We start from the raw sequence: 19852 nt of genomic DNA on the forward strand, positions 1-19852 counted from the left end.
TGTTTCCTTCATATGCACAGTATGAGTGCAGTGAACATCAAAATATGTTAGTGAAGGGTCAATCATGGGTTTTGTTTATTCATCAAGGGTAAGGGCAAATTATCATTAAAATCCAGATCTCTATGACAGAACAATGCAAATGTTTCTTACAAAGGCGCTGGATCTGGTCAGAGGTAACATTTGGCAAACCATTGTTGGGTCAGAAAAGTTATGAATCTTATTTTTCGCGATTCACATTTTCTGTGTCAATTCTCCCCTTTTTAACTCGATAAAATCAAAGACGTTTTCCCCCCCCGTAAACTATAAATTGGGAGGATGGTTGGTGAATTCAGTTCATCTCCTTTCAGAACTCCAGATTCACTCATAAGAAAAGTGAACAGACTGTTAAAAAAGAATGTTGAAATTAATGTTGTGCTGTTTCATAAACAGTCATGAGTATGCTGAGCCCATAGCATTGGTTACAATTAAAAACAGTTGTCCTCTATTTTTAGCTGTTTGTTTTTAGCTCAATGCACAATAGCCTGTGGTAATGAAATTCATGTCTATCATTCATTGAAACAAAAACAAAAAAAGCTCCACAAAAAAGCAAATCCGCTTTGAAGACGACAAATTTATGCTGGCACTAGCTGGTTCGGCAGAGGATTGAAGAGGTTTCACTTCAACTGCTGAGCCGCCAATATCGCTGTATTTCCTGCTGTTAGAAGTCATCACAACAATGAGGGCCCTCTCGTTTTCTCTGCCTCTCTCCCTACTCTCCGTCTTGTAAAAATTTAATTTCAGCCCTCAGTAAGTTGAACTGGAGAGGTTCAAACAAACCTTGGGTTCTCTTCTTCTCCTGAATTAACCTAATCAAAAACCTCCTCTTCCCCTCTTATGTCGGGAGTTTAAGAACTGCCTGGTCCCGAGAGGATCTCTTTTTTTTCCTTCCACGGTTGCACTTTCCTTCACTAATGATTCTGAATTAGTAGGAAAAGTATGTCTTGCATGGGTCCCTGCATCAGAGTCTCACTTCTGCTGGGACCTCCTCCTAAAGTTTCCCCTTCATATTGCGCCCCTACCCCAGAATCCCACATCAGACATGGGGCCCGCAGTTACCACTGACACTGACAAGTGTGACTGAATTCAAAGCACCACCCTCACCCCTCCCTACCACTAACACACACACACACACACACACACACACACACACACACACACACACCATACTGTGTACTTCAATATTTTATTTCAACAAAAAGCCAGAGTCACACCCAACCGCATCCGGGAGAACAGAGGTTCACCTCACGTGGTGCCGTACGGCCATTCAAAGGAACCACCAGCGCTTCTGATCATTACTAGCACACCTTGTCCTCGACGCTATTTCATCTGCATAGCTCGCCGTGGTCAGATTCCCTTTGCTTTTCCTGTCCTTGCTACATCACGCGGGGGTCGCCATCGCAAAGTTTGGCTTCGGCTGCACGAGGCAGCTATATATTTTTAATGCATTTCTATTCAATTCCTTTTTCTCCAACGCTCTCCCGGTGTGAGTAGTGGGGGTTGGCAGGAGCGCTTTGCTTGCCTTCAGCTAGCCCGAACCACAAGGGAGAGGGAATAATTGGCGATCAAGGTTAGAAAATGGGAACGGATTGGGGCTTTGTGGTTAAGCCTATGTAGCCTCGGTGTGAGAGGTTAGGAGAGGGCGGAGAAAAAAGAAGGAGCTGGAGACAAAATGATGAAGAAGAAAAGTATATGTTGAGAGGTATTTGTGTTATCGCGTGGGCGGATGTGCTCTATGTTCGTTGCCAGCTCTCATCAAATTCCCCCTAGACAGAGGAGAAAAATTCCCAGTTCCATTGCTTCCCTGCAATTATCACCTGAAAAGTTTTTTGTCTGCTGAACTAGTTCGATTCTTACTGCTTCTGCCTTTCTCCGCTGCGCGTGTGTGTTTGTGTGTGTGGCTCGCTGCATTTGTCTTCCAGCTAAAGTTTTTCCAGGATTTGATTTTCCAACATTAAAAGCCAGACTGTTACAGCAGCAACATAAATACACAATATAAAAATGGATATACAATACAGTATACTGTGTGTGCGTATGCGTGTATGTCTGTGTGTGTGTGTGCAATACATTTATACAGATAAAACACAGGTGTTTTGCCCCACGTTATATTTCACATACCTGTTTCCTGTTAATGTAGAAATCCAGTCTTGTACGAGGCTCTGCTGTCTAATTGATTTGCTGCTTCAGTGTGTGGCCTTGAAGGGATTATTATTTTCCTGTTTTCACTGCTTTTTTTCACCAAAGATTATCATGGGCTTTAACATCCCAGCATCTCTCCATTTCAAGCTTTTTTTCCCCTCAGAGGACTGATATTTACTTGATTTCTCTCAACAATAAAATGAGGTCTTGCACAACACAAATGCCTCGAATGGCCTTGCTGAGAGAGAACTTCCACTAGCAGACAGATCTGGGTCGCCATTCAGATAAGGAGCAAATTGCTCTAGCACTTAAAATGTCTAACAACGCAGTCATGGCTGCAGAGCCATTCCTGACGTCAGTGTTATGATTTTACTACCGTTACATAAGAAAACACTGATTTGTGACTGATTTAATTTAATATTATTTAATACATAATGAGCATTTACAGCACAAAGCATTCTAAAGCATCTGTTATGTCATGTGAATTGCATGTACCTTTTGTATATACACTCACCGAGCACTTTATTAGGCAGACCTGTACAACACCTTTACAAATGCATAAAAGCATGCAGATGTGGTCAAGAGGTTCAGCTGTTTTTCAGACTAAATGTCAGAATGGGGAAGAAATTATTGTTGGTGCCAGACTGGGTGGTTTGAATATCTCAAAAAGTGCTGATGTCCTGGAATGTTCATGCATGTCCCTCTAGTTTGCAGAGAATAGTGCGAAAAACAAAAAAACATCCAGTGAGCAGCAGTTCTGTGGGTAGAAACAGGTTAATGAGAGAGGTCAGAGGAGAATGGCCAGACTGGTTGAAGCAGACAGAAAGGTAACAGTAACGCAAATAACCAGGCATTATAATAGTGATACGTAGAACACATAACACCTCAAATGTCTAAGTGGAAAGGCTACAGCAGAAGACTTAATAAGTCTAAAAAGTACACAATGGAGTGCTCACTGAGTGTATATTTGGTATACTACTTTTGACTAATAGTGCTCTCTTAACACACAATCAATGGAAATACATTGTATGTTAGTGATTACTTAAATCATCTGAATGTCAATATAACATACAGCAGCAAATATTATTAAATGTCATTGCCTTTCTGGGCTCTAAACCAGAAGAACTATGAGCACTTTGGTTCTTAAAGACTTGACCGGTTTTCTTTCAGCTGTGAACAGAATCTTGAAAATACTCCTGTCTCCTGAACACAGTGAATAGTCTATATATTTTGACTGAATATGTGAAAGATACAAAATAATTTGAATGAATTTTGTTGCTTCATATCTGTTTACATCACATAAGGAAATAAAATCAATAATATTTTCAATTATAAAATCGACACCAGTTGTCACGCAGGCAACATACGGTGCTTGAGAACTGCACATTCCTGTTTTATGTCAAAATAATTAAATGTTCATTTGAATCAGCGACCATTTATGTCATGATAATTGAATCGCGCTGACGTTATTACACCTCAGATGTTAACATTATTATTTTTTTATTGTGCAAACATATATACTGTATGGTGTAGATGGAGAAGTTTGAAAGCTAATTAAACCTCTGATAATGTGTATGTGTGTATTTAGACATCACATTAATCTCTATTTAAACACAGACTGGGAGGCCGATCCTAATAGTGCCGTGGGCCCGCTGGTGGAAGCAGCGTTTCCTAGAACAGCATTGTTTATGATGTTCATTGAAATTATTCCCCACCGATGCTATTATGAATTCATTATTTCCAACAGCACTGATCCCTGCTAATCTTACGCTGAAAGATGTCGGGCAGCAGTCGGCCTGCTAATCCTGTTAGTAAATACGCGTGGTGGTGCAGAGAATGGCACGCCGCACGGAGACCAGTGAGGAAACCGCCCCGCCCGCCCCTCTGTCCCTGAGATTACGGGGAGTTTGAACAGCCGTCGAGGAGGAGAGATGGACATCGGGCTGCCTCGGTCGAGCTGGCCCTGACGGAGCGCGAAACCCCCGCCCGTTTGGACAGCCCACACTCTCAGAAATAAAGTAACGGTGTTTTTGTTCCCAAATGTACCCTGAAATTACAGAAATGTTCTCTTTGGGTACAAATGAGTACATTTTCCAAGCAAAAAAGGTACAAAGTAGTTATATATTGCTGGCTAGGGGTACTGCCCCAGCTACAAGCATTTGTACCTTTTTAGGCACTTTTCATACCTTTATTTCTGAGAATGTATCAGTGAACTGTTGGAAAAGAGCTTTGGCTAAAACGCGTGCGCAGTACATCGGACAGTGCATTTGCAACCGTCTAACTTTTTTGTGCTTGTCCCTTACAAACAAACCAATAAATAAATAAAGAAATACATAAACATCCCAGAGGACTACCCAGCTGACCAGAGCCAACCGAGAGCCACTGCCTCCTCTGCTCTAAGTGGAATCCCAGAATGCAACAGTGAAGGGGGGGGGGGGGGGAGGCGGGAAGGAATATAGGCCAGTCCGCTGAGACCCGGGGTGGCTGCAACCATCCCAGCGGACCAAAGACACGGCGCAACCCCCCACTGCCCCCGACAACCCCACCCCTACAGGAAGATGGGATAATCAAACACCACAGCAAGGTCAAGTCCACAGTCCCCCAGGGGTCTCGAACAGAAATCTCTGGAAGGAATTTTTCTTTCCTCCAGGATAAAAGTAGTCTGTAGTATTACACAATTACACAAATATCTTGTTTCATTATAAGATGTCAACTCTGAACTATGTATATCTATCCATTTGCTTACAGTATAAATGAGTAAAGCATTTCAAGGGTGACGCCTAAACAGTGAAGGGTGAATTAACTGGACATTACAAACAGCTGAATCTGGAAGCCCACTTAAAAGCCACAATATACGGTCGTACAATTAACAAGGGGTGTACGTCACTGTTTTGCGGAACAGCTGCAGGTTGGGCTCTTGTATCAAATGCCATCTTATTTAATCCCTTGATAAAAAACACTGGGCCATTTAGAATTCACAGACAACAGCAACAGAAGTAACACAAAGGATCACCGGGGATCAGTTGACCTAAAGCAGGTGCTGCTCCAGCTCTGTAGCCAAAGGCAGGTGGAACGCTGCCACCTACTGGGAAGGAGGGGGAGTCCATCTGACTTCTTCTCTATCATAATAGCAGAAGACTGGATTCCTTATGTATAGACTGTACAATAGACACACTCACTGAGCACTTTATTAGGAACATTTTTACTTTATTACACTTATTCATGAGATTAACTAATCAGCAAATTGTGTGACAGCAGTGCTATGCATAGAACCATGTAGATTACGGGTCAGGAGATTCAGTTAACTATCAGAATGGGGAGAGAATGTGATCTAAGTGACTTTGACCATGAAATGATTGTTTATGGCAGACAGGGTGGTTTGAGTATCTCAGAAACTGTTAATCTCCTGGGATTTTCAGGCTCACTATTCTCTAGAGTTTGCAAAGAAACAAAATCCAGTGAGCAGCAGTTCTGCAGACAGAAATGCCTTGTTAATGAGAGATGTCCGAGGAGAATGGGCAGACTGGTCAAAGCAGGAAGGTGACAGTAGCGCAAATAACCACACATTACAGCACTTTAAATGTCTAACAACGCAGTCATGGCTGCAGAGCCATTCCTGATGTCAGCTTTACGATTTTACTAATGTTACATAAGAAAAAAATGATTTGTGACTGATTTAATACATAATGAGCATTTACAGCACAAAGCAGTCATTCTAAAGCATCTGTTTTAAACATCGTACAGCTCTCCAAATTCATATAAGGTTCAATCTATATGTCATGTGAATTGCATGTACCTTTTGTATATACAGTAACTGAGTACTTTATTAGGTAGAGCTGTACACCAGCTTGTTAATCCAAATATTTAATCAGCCAATCATACAGCAGCATAAAAGCAATGCAAATAACAACACATTACAGTGGTAAGCAGAAGAGAATCTCTGAACACACAACGCATCAACTAAGTGGATAGGCTACAGCAGTAGAAGTAAAAAAAAACAAGTCTAATAAATACCTAATAAAGTGATTGGAGAGTGTATATACTATGAATGTATTTCTGATTATCATTCATGTACTCTATTTATGTTGTTTCTATGTATGTTGAGTGTATTGGCCTCAATCCAGTGGTGAAATATTTATTTTGAGGGCACAACAGAACTGAACTGCAGAGCACATTATGAAAAAAAAATGTGAAAGACGCACAATCGAACGTGGCTACAGGGGAGGGGAATGAGGCAACGCACCAGATTAATAGGCTGCGCTTTTGCTGATTCTTTTCAGAATCCTGCACTTCCTCTCTTCCTTCAGTTCCGGTGCCAAGTCCAAATCTCAGCCCACCTCTTCAAAACACGGGTCCCAGGTTCCAACCGCTCAAAGGCAGAACCGATCCCCGAGCCAACGGTTCCCCCGTTTGAACCACAGAAATGTGGAATTCATCTTGTCGAGCCAACAAACGGTCCGCCGAGAGCCGGGATGAGATTCCTCTGTTGTGACCTGCGTTTTATTTGAAACACGGAGTCGCGTTAAATTAAACACAGCTGCCGAAAATCCCTCCCAAAAACAGAAGGAAACCGACCCAAAAAAACAAAAGAATAGAGAATGGGTTACGGACGCGGGGGTTTTTCGACGGCCGCGGTTTCGACCCGTCCGCCGACGGGAGCCGGCCCTTCCCCTCCGCCTGGGCACGGGAACCGAGTCGACGTGTCCATTTTAAACAGAGCGCTTCTCTGAAAGGCAGAGAGCGAGGCTGCGGCCTTGATACTCAAGATGGCTCCCGCTGTGGGGGATTGGGTTACCCAGACGGTCCCGGAGGACCTCAGCCAAATGGAAGGGAGGTTCACGTGCCGCGGTGGTGTTATTGAATGCAGGCGGCTCCGCTGGCTCTCTCGCTGCTCTCAGTCGCAGCGTTCCTGCCTCGCAGCGGCACGTGCTCAGCAAACCCACAGGGTAAATAATATGGCATGGGGTAATTAACCTGCCACGGGGTAAATATAGTAACAAATAAATAAGGGTCGGCAGTGTGGCGCAGTGGTCAAAAAGATGCTGGGCTTGTAACCCAAGGGTCGTCGCTTTTATTCCCAATTGGGGAGCTGCCGTCGTACCCTTGAGCGAGGTAGTTAACCTGAACTGGTTCAGTAAATATCCAGCTGTATACTGTATTAGGAAAACGTGAGCCATGCAAATTGTGCCGTTCTCGTTGTGCGAATACCTGGTAAATGTTGTTCACATCATGATAAACCAAAGCATGTTCTAGAAAACTGGCCGTAAGGTAAATGTGGTTCACATCATGATAAACCGAAGTATGTTCTAGAAGCCAAAAAAAAAAAGTGTAATAAGCTGAAAACAGACATGCCATTTTATTTCACAGATTCAAAAAGAAATGGCAGCAAGTTATTTCTTTTCTTATATATTTAAATATATTTACTAGAATTATTGAGATAATACCGCAATATAAAAAAATAAAATAATAATACAGCAGTATTTATTTTTATTTCATTTATTCGATGACTAAGAGACAGTACTCAGTAAAGACGGGAAGAAAGTTTTCGCCAGTGATTACAATCGTAAGGAAAACAACATAATGGTATTTGTGAGATGTGCTTTAGAAGTAATGTGCATCTGAAGACAGCTCAGATTGAATTAGTTGTGAAGCTTGAACAGACATTGTGGCACTGAGAAGCAATAAAGGGCCTTCACGTAGAGAATATTTTGGAAAGAACGCATGCAATACATGTTGAGTTGGCCTAGTCTCAGGTGTGTCTATCTTTTATTGACTAATTAAAGATTACAGTGGGGAGCATATTCTCCAAGGGGCCGCTACAAATGAGATGATTACAGTTGCAGGGTTTCTATTGGGCAGATATGATGAAGATTGTTCTTTTACAGCTCCGTTGCTGAACAGATGTTTGTGCATCTGAAAGCCAAATGCCAATTCATACCATATGTACAGACTGCTTCTCAAATACACAGCCCATTGATTGTCTGTTTCTTCTATCCTGTGCAGCTAAGCATACACCGTCACCCTTGATGTTGTCACTGAATAAGGCTGTCGTAAGTGCTTTGTAATACCTTCATAAGCATGTTGTTACCGTTTTGCAAACAGCTCTAATGAAACAGAGATATGGTTTAGGAAGCTTAATATTTATTTTTATTTTTAAGTAATTCCTGATGGATGCTTTAGGAAGCACTAACGGTCTGCGCACAGTGGTGTTATGCATGGTGTATGAAAGCTTTATAAAGTTACTTTCGATACAAAGCGTGACTCCAAATTCAGATTCCCAAAGGGGGCAATTACCATCAGGCCGAATAAAGGAAACATTAAGCACGCGCTCGGCAGAAAAGCACAGATGAAATGGAGCGGAGGGCTTGGTTAAAACTTAGATTTACAGCCTCTAGCTTCAGACTCCACCTCCCACCAAGCGCACAGCCAAATGTCAAGCGCCGATTGGCCCCTGTGTTTGTGTTTTCCTGCATAATCGTACGGGAATCGCAACACCATCCTACGCCACGGAGCAGACGGTCGACCCGGCCACTCCCGCGAAACACCCACTTAAATCAAACGGTTTTCTGCGGAGACACAAGTCATTTTACTAAGGTCAGGAAAGGGAGCCAGCCCTTGAAGACTGATATAAGTTCCAAGTGGGGGTTTTTTTCACGGTACTGCAAAGAGTTTTTTTTTGCTGTTTATTTCTCTGCGTGTTGGCAAGGCCACGTAGCGTTACATCACCACCGAGAATTGATTCAAGGAAGGACATCTTGTAACCCGTGTAGTCTGATGGAGCTGTCAGTGATGGCCAGGGTATATGTAATTATAATGGTTTAAACAGACCCCCGAGAGTGCCTTTGCCAAGCTCTTACAGATTCTTTACTTTGGGCAGGATCGAGCGCTTAAATTCGGCGCTTCTTTGCCCACAAAGCTGGCTGTAAAGAAACTACGGGTTCCTGGTACTCGTTCCAAGTGAATTTAATTAAATCACAAATATGAACAGGCAGTTACCACCCTGTTTAAAGTAATGGATAGGGTAGGCCGGTCCAACTCTGACGATTCTAACTTTGGACTCAATTGTATGCCCTTGAAGCTTGTTAAATCTGACTGGCTGGCAGAACCGTCCCTGTTTATTTCAGCACTGCAATGAGACGTGCACACTCTATTTGTGTGTGTGTGTGTGTGTGTGTGTGTGTGTTTTTGTTTGGACCACTGTAGGGCCATAAATGTAGTTTCTTCTATCATCCAATCTGCAAAGTATTTTGGCTGCCACTGGAAGACTCAGCCCTAGATACAGCAGTGTTCCCAAACAGACCAAACAACTTAGCCAGTACCTCCCGCAGAAACAATGTTTTGACTCCGGAGGACGAAAACGCGGGCAGAACTGCAGTCATTGAAGACCTCTTTGTCCTGTTCCAGTTAAATAAAGTTAATAAAATTAACAGAACTACAGCAGCATACTGTTTACTGTCAGCTCTGCTCGTAACTGGGCTGAGCTAATGTCACATTATTTTGACGGAGCTTGCCGGCCAAAATGTTCTCGTCAATCTAATTGTCACTGGCGCAGCACCCAGCCAAAGACAGCAGTCACAAATGCGACAGACCGGGCCATCGCACAGTGATATGCAAACCAGCCCAAATACCTTGAAAATAGAGACCATACTGCAAGGTCCAGCACCACACAGCTTCTTGGATTGGGGGGCATTTGAAAATGTTGAGGCTTGCTGGCCAATCAGTGATAGGGAAGGCTAGCACTTGGATGCTTAGGGAAGATGGATTGAGTACCTGTCATGTAACCAAACATCTGCTTTAGAGCGCAGTTTCAGTATTGTAATGCACAAGCAAGGCAAAGAAGCGCAACAGATATTACCCATTTCCCCTATGTGCAGGGACAGGCTGTAATTAAAACTCCTTTCATGTGAATACGGTAAGAAATTATACGTCGGGAAAAAAAGCGAAAATGCTTTGGGTGCCCACCCATGTTGCTCCTAGGTATGGCTCTTAAGTACCGCCTACTGATAAAAGTGATTAAAGATGGGTTATCTGATCGTTGCACGCGGCTCTTAATTGTACAGGTAATATCGTCGATTAGTTTTTCTTTAACATTGAAGCAGACTTTTTCCTGCTAAGGAGACTAATTAGTCTATGCTAAACAATGTGTTATGTTTAAATATCAAAGGGCTGTGAGCTTCATTGGTGGAGCCAAGGGGTGGGGCTAATGAGGACTCCAGGGGATTGGTTGTACAATTAGTGCTGGTGTGTCCTGATTGCATCTTGAAATGAGAGTTTGTGGGTGGGGGGTTGGTACACATATATTCATAAATACTGCACATGCATGCAAGCATAGATGCACACACTCTAGGTGTGTCCGAGAGCTGTAGGTCAGCATAAAATACAGTGGGCTCCAAAAACATTGGGTCCTTTAATAAAAGGGAGAAAAAGTCAGCAACTAAATAAGCATACAGATGTTGTCAAGAGGTTCAGCTGTTTTTCAGATCGAATTCAGACTGCGGAATGATTGTTGGTTTCAGTCTCTAGAGTTTGCAGAGAATGGTGCAAAAAACAAAAAACATCCAGTGAGCAGCAGTTTTGAGGGTAAAAACGCTTTGTTAATGAAAGAAGTCAGAAGAGAAGGGCCAGACTTCTCCTGACAGGAAGGTGACAGTAACACAAAAAATTACCACATACTGCAGAAGAGCATGTCTGAACACACAACGCTTCATGTCAGGCACTAGAACACTGAACCCAATAGCAAGACCACAGGCGACATAATCCAAGTAAAAGTAATTCGATTTCAAGCAGATCAGACAGGCAGGGGTTGAAATAGAGTAATAGAGATAAGGCAGTTTAAAAACGAAAGTCCAGGCAAAGTTTCGGTACACGGGCAAACAAGTATAACAGGGATAATCCAAGGAGTATTTGATGTCACAAGCAAAGGGTCGAAAACACACAGGCAGTCCAAACAGAATCCAGAAACAAAAAGAAAATATACAAACAGGGTCCAAACACAACAGATGAAAACAAAACAAGAGGGTATTCCAAGAGGCGGTGGTCGAAAACAAAACAGGTATCAAACATGACAATCTGGTCACAAACTGAACCAACAAAGGGGTTGTACACAGACAAAATAAATGAATGAATGAATTAATGTAGGAAACAGACTACGGTAAGCACAGAGAAAACCGATCACAGAAAACACAGAACCTGACAGCTTCAAACCTCTAAGTGGATAGGCTACAGAGGCAGAAGACCTAAAATCTAAAAAATAAGTCTAATAAATACCTAATAAATAGTTGTCAACCATCAGCATGGGAAAAGGCAAAGACAATTCAGAAGATACAGATGGTCATTTGATCATCACAAGTTGGGTATTGGGTACAATAAAATACATAAATGGTTAAACATATCATATAGCACTGTAAGGGCAATAATAAAAAGGTGTAAAACATATGGAATGGTTGCAAACTTGCCAGGAAGAGTGCATATTATCCCCACGGAAGGTAAGGAAGATGGTGAGGAAGCCCACAAGTATTCCAAGGATTAGAATTTAAGAATTACAGAGTTGTGTCTTGGGGTCCAAAAAAAACCCAAACATAAAATGGCACCTCCATACCAGCAAACTCCTTGGAAGGGTGGCTTGATGACAGCCCTTACTGAGCACAATAAACCAAGCATCTTGAGTTTGCCAAACCAGATTGGAATTATGACTGAAAGAGAGTCATATTGTCAGATGAGACTAAAATTGAATGTTTTGCCCATACACACCATCAGCATGTTTGGTAGAAAAATGGAATACATATAAGGAGAAGCGCCTCATACCCACTGTCAAATATGACGGTGTGTCATCAATGTTTTGGACATGTTTTGCTGGTCTAGGGGCACTTCCTAGCCTCTGCTAGGAAGCTGAGTCTTGGTCGGACAATGATACATTTTCCATGTGTAGTTTATACTTGTCTAAATAGGACAATAAAACCTGTAACTCCCAGCAAATGGCAGAAAAAGGGCAGGGACATTTTATTTATTTATTTTAATGGCCCAATCTTCTTGGAAGCCAGTCATATATTTTCAGGAGGGTGATCATTAGTATCAGTATATATTAACATATTGTCTGCAATGACGAAATTAATATTCAGTAATGGGTGTTCTTTTTCTTTTGTAAAAGTCACATACTCTGTGCTTAATTAGATTCTAACAGAAGATTTGTCACGGATAATGGAATCTGGAGTGGGTTCTTAATGTTAAGACGTCAGAGCTTTGAGCAGAGCACAAGCAATTGCATTCTGGGAGAAAGGATTTTGTGGGGGTGTTCTAATAATCCAAAGAAAGTCTGCTTGAATGGAATAACAGATTTTTCGCAACTGGTTTTGAAAATATTTAACAATACTAAAATGTTATATTTTAAAGTTACATGAATTGGCATGAACAAATTCATTGTTAATGATCTAACTACTGAAACGTTAAGCTGTTCAGCTTTGTTTATGTATTTTGTACATCATGAATTCATGCTAACAACTACATTAGTTCATGCCAATTCATATTGGAATGAGAAAACCAGTTAATGCATCCGGTAATGCTTAACTAATTGTACGTTTATCCTATGGTTTGCTAATGTATAAATATTAATGTAACTAATACATTAGTTAGGAGTTAAGAAATACATTATACATTAACCAATGAAAAGTGAATTTCATGCTTAATTAATGCATTTGTAAATAATTCATTCATGTTAACAACCACATTAGTTAAGGCCAATTCATGTGACCTTATTGTAAAGTGTTACCAATGTAGTATACAGTAACTGCTGTAAATAGTGCAGATGTCATGTCCCATGCAAAGCAATGTTATACTGTAGTTATGGCTGTCATACATTGAATACATTTTTTACTGGCTATAAATGTTTTTTAAATTCAGGAGATGCTCTTATGGAGAGCAACACAAAATGCAAACATATATTGGAGCTCACGGACCACTCCAACCGGACCTCCAGACCCCGTTTCTGAGGTCGTGGACTGCAGCAGCCCTGCTTCTCCCCTTGTCCAACCCACCTGGAGCTACCCTCATCCCTCTACCCTCTGAATTTCAGACTTTACATCCCTCCATATGGATTTTCTAGTTCATTGACTAGTTTAATAGATCAAATGTTACCATCTCAACCTATGGGCCAGCAGAGGATGGGCATCCCCTATTATATATGGGTCGTATGCTGTCTTCCCTTCTGTTACTCCGTAAAGTGTCTTTGGGACTGTCTTCTATGAAAAGTGTCTATACAAATAAAATTGTCTCTGGATATTCTTCAGTACATTGTAAGCAAAATGCTTATGTGAATGAGTCATAAAGGATATTCAATATGTTTTTGCATGTACTGTATACTTTGATATATCACCCCAAAAATTTTTCAAGACAAGTTTAAAATAAGGGTATTATTCGGATATAGGTTTTCAAGAAATCTGGATTTTGAATATGTATATTCCCTTCAACGCAAAGTTTTCCTGTAATTACCTTTAATAACATATAAAGTAATTGAATTATACAATTTATTGAATATGTGTGTGTGTGTAACATAAAACCTTTTAAACCTGCGAAAAAGAAAATGAACACAGGAAAACCATAATAAAACAAGAGCATGCCCTAAATCTCTAAAACAAACTACCCCTACACACGCGATTGTGATTGTGAGCTTGACAAGAACTATTGGATATGAAAGCTACTCTGGCACGGACAGAGGGTTGATCTAATGACAATTATAAATCAATGGAGAGGACAGATGTTGCCATGTGAGTTTGGAGGATTTGAGGGGGCCTTGGAGAGGGCATATTCCTCCACCTCCCCGCCTCCAAACCCCTGAATACACCTTCGGTGATGGGGAAGGGGGGAGTGACTAATTGGCCTGGAGTGAATGAATATGCAGGACTGTGTACAGGGAGAGGAGACATAGAGTTATTAATAACAGTTCCCTCCGTGTGTCTCGGGACTTCAGGTGCTTGTCACACTTCCTTCCCCACCAATGGCTGGTTCCTTGCCTTGAGTATAAAAAATTTAAAAATTAAATATAATTTCATGCCAATAGTCAGAGGTGTCTTCTACCCCCTCTCCCTATCTGCTCCCTGCCTATAGCATAGCAGCCAATCACCGTTGGTGTGTGAGCGTGTGTGAATGGGTGAATGAGAGGTATTAATTGTGAAGGGCATTGGATAAAAGCGCTGTAAAAGTGCTCCATTTACCATTTACCTCACGTCCTCCGAATGTCGGTTGCCATGTGATTGTATCCCTGCATCAAAATAACTTGGCTCGGTTTGATTATTTTCACACGGCTTGGTTGTTTCTACACTATCAAAGTGGGAGTGCATCAGTGGCCAACCAACCAAATGATCCACCTCCAAAACTGAGCTATACTCAGTTCTGGTATGAAACGCTCAATGTGACCATTGTGGTAATCATTAATGGAGTTATCAAGGCCAAACTTTGGTTTGGGAGCCATATTAGGCCATGGAGTCAAAAAACAGGTGGAGCCGCAAAACGTTCTGGCTTGGAAGAGAGCTCAGCTTGGACATATTTCAGGAACATTAGGCTACTAATGCAATCTTATTATACTTCCATGACAATACATATCCAAAAGTCATCAAATCTATTTCTTTCTAAATATGCCAATGACAAAATGACATTGGCATCGTAGCTAGCACTAGGAGCATAAACTTTATCCCGTACTTGGTAGACAAACTGTGGGTTAAATCGAGTCAAAATGAGTATTTCAACGATTCAGGACCAGTAAAAGCTGCGGTATAGATTATTTCCTTTAGACCCAAGAGGAAAGCAAATGCAATCAGAAAATCGGAGATAACAGATGCGAAAAATCATAAAATAATATCAGATGGGGCCGGTAAAAGGCAGAGCCAAGAGAGCTAAATTTCTCATGCCCTGTCCATTGGCCATGTTCTGGGCAGCCTTGGCTGGACACGTGCTCATTACGTTTGGAGTTGTGAGTGAGATCAGGATTCACTGCCAAGTGTAAACCTGCAGTCAGTCTTAACTAAGGTCATTGTGGCTACTGCAGGATTCCTGGTGGCTCTCTGTGTTCTAATGGGTGTCCGTCATCATGTTCATGCTTTAGCCCAGTGGTCCTCACTCAGGGTGTGCTGACTTTTGTTGTTACTCTGTGTAACGAGAGAGATTTACCTAAGTCCAACATGGAATTTGAACCCCGGCCTCTCACTCATCCAAATATTTGTTGGACAAATACGTTACCAGTCAAAGAAGAAATCGACCCTAGCCAAGGGCAACGATGTTCCTTCACTTTCCTGCACTTCAATATGCTTATTAGCAAACTAGCCAAGCTAACCCTGCTACATCAGCACTTCATTTATCAATTAAAGCAGTTACACAGTTACCTCATCTAGGTTCTTGGGTCTGAATTGGTTGCTGATATTAAGGAGAAAACAAAAACAAGCACACCCTGTGGCTCTCCAGGACCAGGAGTGAGGCCCACTGCTTTAGCCCTTGTTGAAGTTGGGCTATCAGAGGTGAAGCTAGCTTTTGAGAGGGAAACACAATGGATCAGGTACAAAGCGAAAGTTACTAATTTTGTATAATAAATTCACTTAAAAAGGATGCTGTGAATAAATTGATGCTGCAAAAGGTTGAGTGTTATGGGTACTGTACACCAAATGCACACCCAAAAATCACAGAATATAAAAGCATATTCAGCCTGGCCCATGTACTCGGTCTTCAGAGGGTGTGACGAGGACACAGGCTACCATGGGTGCTAAAATACAGGACAACCCTGGTTTTGGACTGCATAAGTTTCAGATTTTTGGTTGAATCCAATCTCCATGGCAGTTTGATCAGATGCATTGAGTACCTCCAGTCCAGGCCTGCTTGCAATCATTAAGCCTGATTATGAAACAATTTAGTGGTTAGGGCTAGTCCTGGGTTACCTACCGCTGCTATCATGCACACTGGGTTTAAGTGGAGTGAATGTTCACTAGCTGAAGCAGGAGGCAGAACCACAACAAAATTAACTGAGGCTAACTCCAACCAAGGCATGACAAGCTTGTGAGTTACCTCCTCCTAACTGAATATCATACTTACTTCAACAATGAGGTTCCATTGGCATATACTGTATAAAACAGAAAAGTATAAAATAAAAGTATCATTTTCCGCTCTGCAGGGTGAACATATTAAACTACAGAAAAGGTGCAATGGCTGACATTTGTTAGTTTTTTATACCATTATTGGTATTGCCATTGGTTTCAACTTTTGTCATTGTGAGAGGAATGTTACTCATGAGAGGATACCTGACTGTTTTTGCAGTCAATAAGTAGGTAGTACTGTATTTGATAATATTACATTTCAGTGAATGTACAGTATGGAAAGTAATAGCAATATTACATTTTTGTAGAATCAGTTTATTTTTCTTTATTAAAGCAAATCTCATTTATTATTTTATGCTGCAAATGATGGAAAAAATTTTCACTTTTTCACCAAGAATCCAAAATCTTGTACTGATAATTGGTAAATATTCTAAATTATATCAAATATCATAATTATAACTGTAAATATTATATTTGCCAGAGTTGTTGTTTGTTCTTTGCAGAGAATCGGAGGTTCAAATTACACCCATTTATTTTGGGTGTGAGAGAATTAGATGAATTCATATGAGTGGTCTACAAATATTACTTTAAGTAGTTCTGCTTCTTGTAAGCAGGCTATGTGTTTGAGATTTGTTTTGCAGGAGTGCACACACAAAAGGACTTCAGAGTTCTTTTCACATACACTTTTAATAAGCTTCACATGTGCAACACAAAAAATGAGTTCTGCCAAATGCAGAACTTTGTCCATATTTGTACATTACATATTTAATAACATTTTTTTTATATTCCAAAGTCCTGCCGCAGAGGATAGTTCCAGTTATCCGAAAAATGAAAAGATTTCAAAATGTCAGACATTATGCTTCCATATAAAAGTGCGTCTCAAGATCAAATAATACTAAAATCTTAAATAATGGAATGTGATATCTCTGCTTACAGCTTACAGCTTACAGCTTCCAAAGGAGAAATGGAATGTCACAAAAGCCAAGAGGGTAGAGGACTGGAACTAAATCCAAGAGTGCAAAGAAGGACAGGGTTTTGTAATTACATCATCAAAATTGAAGAGGAAGAAATAAAAGCACACTCTAGTACCTGAAGGTAAATTGGATTTATTTCCTATTGCAAAAAAACAATTCCAGTAATCTCCAGGTCCAGGCTAGAGAGTAAACATTAATAACAGTAACATACAGGTTGGCTTAATTGACTTGAGATTTCTCTGTGCCGGGATTATTAAGGTAGGCTTACGAGTCAGACCGTTTCCACAAGAAAAAGATGTGTTTCCAATCTGTGTCATCACTATTGCATATATGGGAATGCTTTTTTGTTTGAACTCTGCACATCGACAGACCGCATTAAATAATCCACTTTTCTCGTCTGGCCTCCCCTCTGCAATAATGAGATTTATGCATGAGGTCATCTCTTTTTTCCCCTTTTCTTTTTTTTTTTTTTCTTTTCTTGTGGGACTTTCAGAGGATCTACAACTGAGCCATACATCAAAGCGTTCTGCCCCGAAACAAGCCGATCTCTGATCAACCCGATGTCCGACAGGAACGCCGTCACGGACGGGACACCCACAGCCTTCCTTTGTCGGAATCGGCGCCCTCCCGCCGCACCCACGCCAGTCCGTTCCCAAATAGGGGAATCCCGCTCCTTTCCTGACTGGTGAGGACATTCCTCGGAAAGGGGCGCTTTCAGCTCTGAACCAGGGGCATAGTATAACTGCTCGGTAGCTGGAGTTCAACAACACGCGGAGTACTTCTATTTACAAGTCAGCCTGATGCTTAAAAAATAACGGAAAATACACACTGTCCAAAGGTTTTTTTTTTTTTTCTGACCCCTGCTTTGCATTCTTTTAAAGATAATAGTTTTTAGTTTTTTTTTGTTACCATACGCGGTTTTTCTTTCTCGTGTACAATTGCAATGAAAGTTCCGTGCAAAGAATAAGAAAGACACCCATGGTAATGGGCCATCTTGTTCATTCTTCCCCCCACTTCGATGCCTTCTCAGAAGTCCTCCAGAAGAGTTGGGCTCCGGGAGAGGATTAGCTGCTGTGCTGGCTCATGGTGTGGTTCTGTAGGAGAGGAAAAGAGATGGAATCTGCATTAATTTGACTGTACTTCCCAAGAAAAGAAGAACATCCCAGTTTAAAAAAATGGAAATGGAACTTTAATGTTGCTTTGGAAATCTCAAGTCACCTGTATGCGCCACTGCATAGTCTACCACCTTCTGAAATTCTGTAGGGAAAATGCAATTCCACTAAAAAGCCAAATCTTTACTTAAGGAATTTCAAAATATTATCTCAGATATTTCTCTGGAATATTCCATTTGAAAATACCACCACAGGCATCATTGCTTTTGTAACAACATAATGCTGGGCTGTCTTGGGTTACCAAAGCTCCTACCAAATATGGCCCAAAAATTGTCCCACTGTGGTCCCCTTATGCTGCCATGGCAAAATTTTGAATTTACATTGTCACACATATTTGTGACAACATACCTGTGCTATACAAGTAAAATGTAATTGACCTGAATAATTATAGGCAACCAAATATGTGTGTTAGTCAACAGTAGCAGCACAGTGACGATTAAAACTGCAGTTGACGGAATACAAGGGTGTACAGCCTTGTCCTCGAGAGCAGAAGTCAGCAAAAACAGACCAGGTGAGGTGAATAAACTGAAATCAGCTGCTTAAGACCCACTCATGATCTTAGAATAATGGTGCTGTTGTTTTCTTTACAATACCATGCTCGTTTTCAAACATAAACAATATACAAACAACATACTGTACACCCCAAAAATACAATTCATTTAGGCCTATATTTAATGTACATCCCAGTTTTGCCTGCACAGTGTCACATGTCAGAATTAAGAACTTGATTTGTATGATACACAGCCACCTTTTAATTAAAAAAATAATTGGTTGGGGTATATGATGAAGTGTTAGTGTCTTGCTCTGGATTACTGTGGTGTTCATACATTTAAATCCAATTTGTCATGAAATGTCTTCAATTTGCATTCAAATCAATGGCCTAATCAATATGTTCCAGCACTGTCCAAGATTGGGTTCAGTTAAGTGATTGCCTGACGCAATTACACGGCTCTGCTGAAAACAGATAGTGACAATTTAATCCTCAGGAACTGCTAAGGAACGGAGGGATGTCGGTGGTAGGGTTACCCAAAAAAATACAGTATAAAACCGTATACAGGAGAGGTTTATTGTCAGAGGAACTGAAGGGAAAACGGTATAAAAGAGCTACACATCCGTAAAAGAACACAGTAGCCTGAGACAACAGAGAGACAGTGCCTCACCTCTCATTAGCACCTCGTGTATAATACCTTATTATGTGAAATACAGTGGGTTTTAATGTGGCCTGCATCCAGGAATGTCTAGTGCGCTCCAACACCTCTCTCACACAGACACACACACACACATACACACATACATACACACACACACACATAAACACACATACATACACACACTCACACATGCGCTGGTTGCTATGACTGGCTGTGCAGAGGGAGGGGGCAGAGCCAGGCTGAAGTTCTTTAAAGGGAGGTATGAGCCTGGAGATGTATGACTGGTGTCCCTGGTGGGCAGAATCCAG

General features: G+C 41.2%; 1 protein-coding gene across 5 annotated transcripts in view; it reads right to left on the reverse strand.

Annotated features, from left to right (window-relative positions):
• Window positions 1–16946: 16946 nt before the first annotated feature.
• LOC133127769 (zinc finger protein 521-like) overlaps window positions 16947–19852 on the reverse strand; it is a 171889-nt gene continuing 168983 nt past the window's right edge. For all 5 annotated transcript variants that reach the window (XM_061240922.1, XM_061240927.1, XM_061240923.1 and 2 more), the window contains one exon: window positions 16947–18315. In XM_061240922.1, the coding sequence (XP_061096906.1) occupies window positions 18286–18315 (30 nt within the window). In that variant the 3' untranslated portion in view covers window positions 16947–18285. The remainder of the gene's footprint in view (window positions 18316–19852) is intronic.

Source organism: Conger conger, chromosome 4 (genome assembly GCF_963514075.1).
Source record: "Conger conger chromosome 4, fConCon1.1, whole genome shotgun sequence".
Classification (NCBI taxonomy): Eukaryota; Metazoa; Chordata; class Actinopteri; order Anguilliformes; family Congridae; genus Conger; species Conger conger.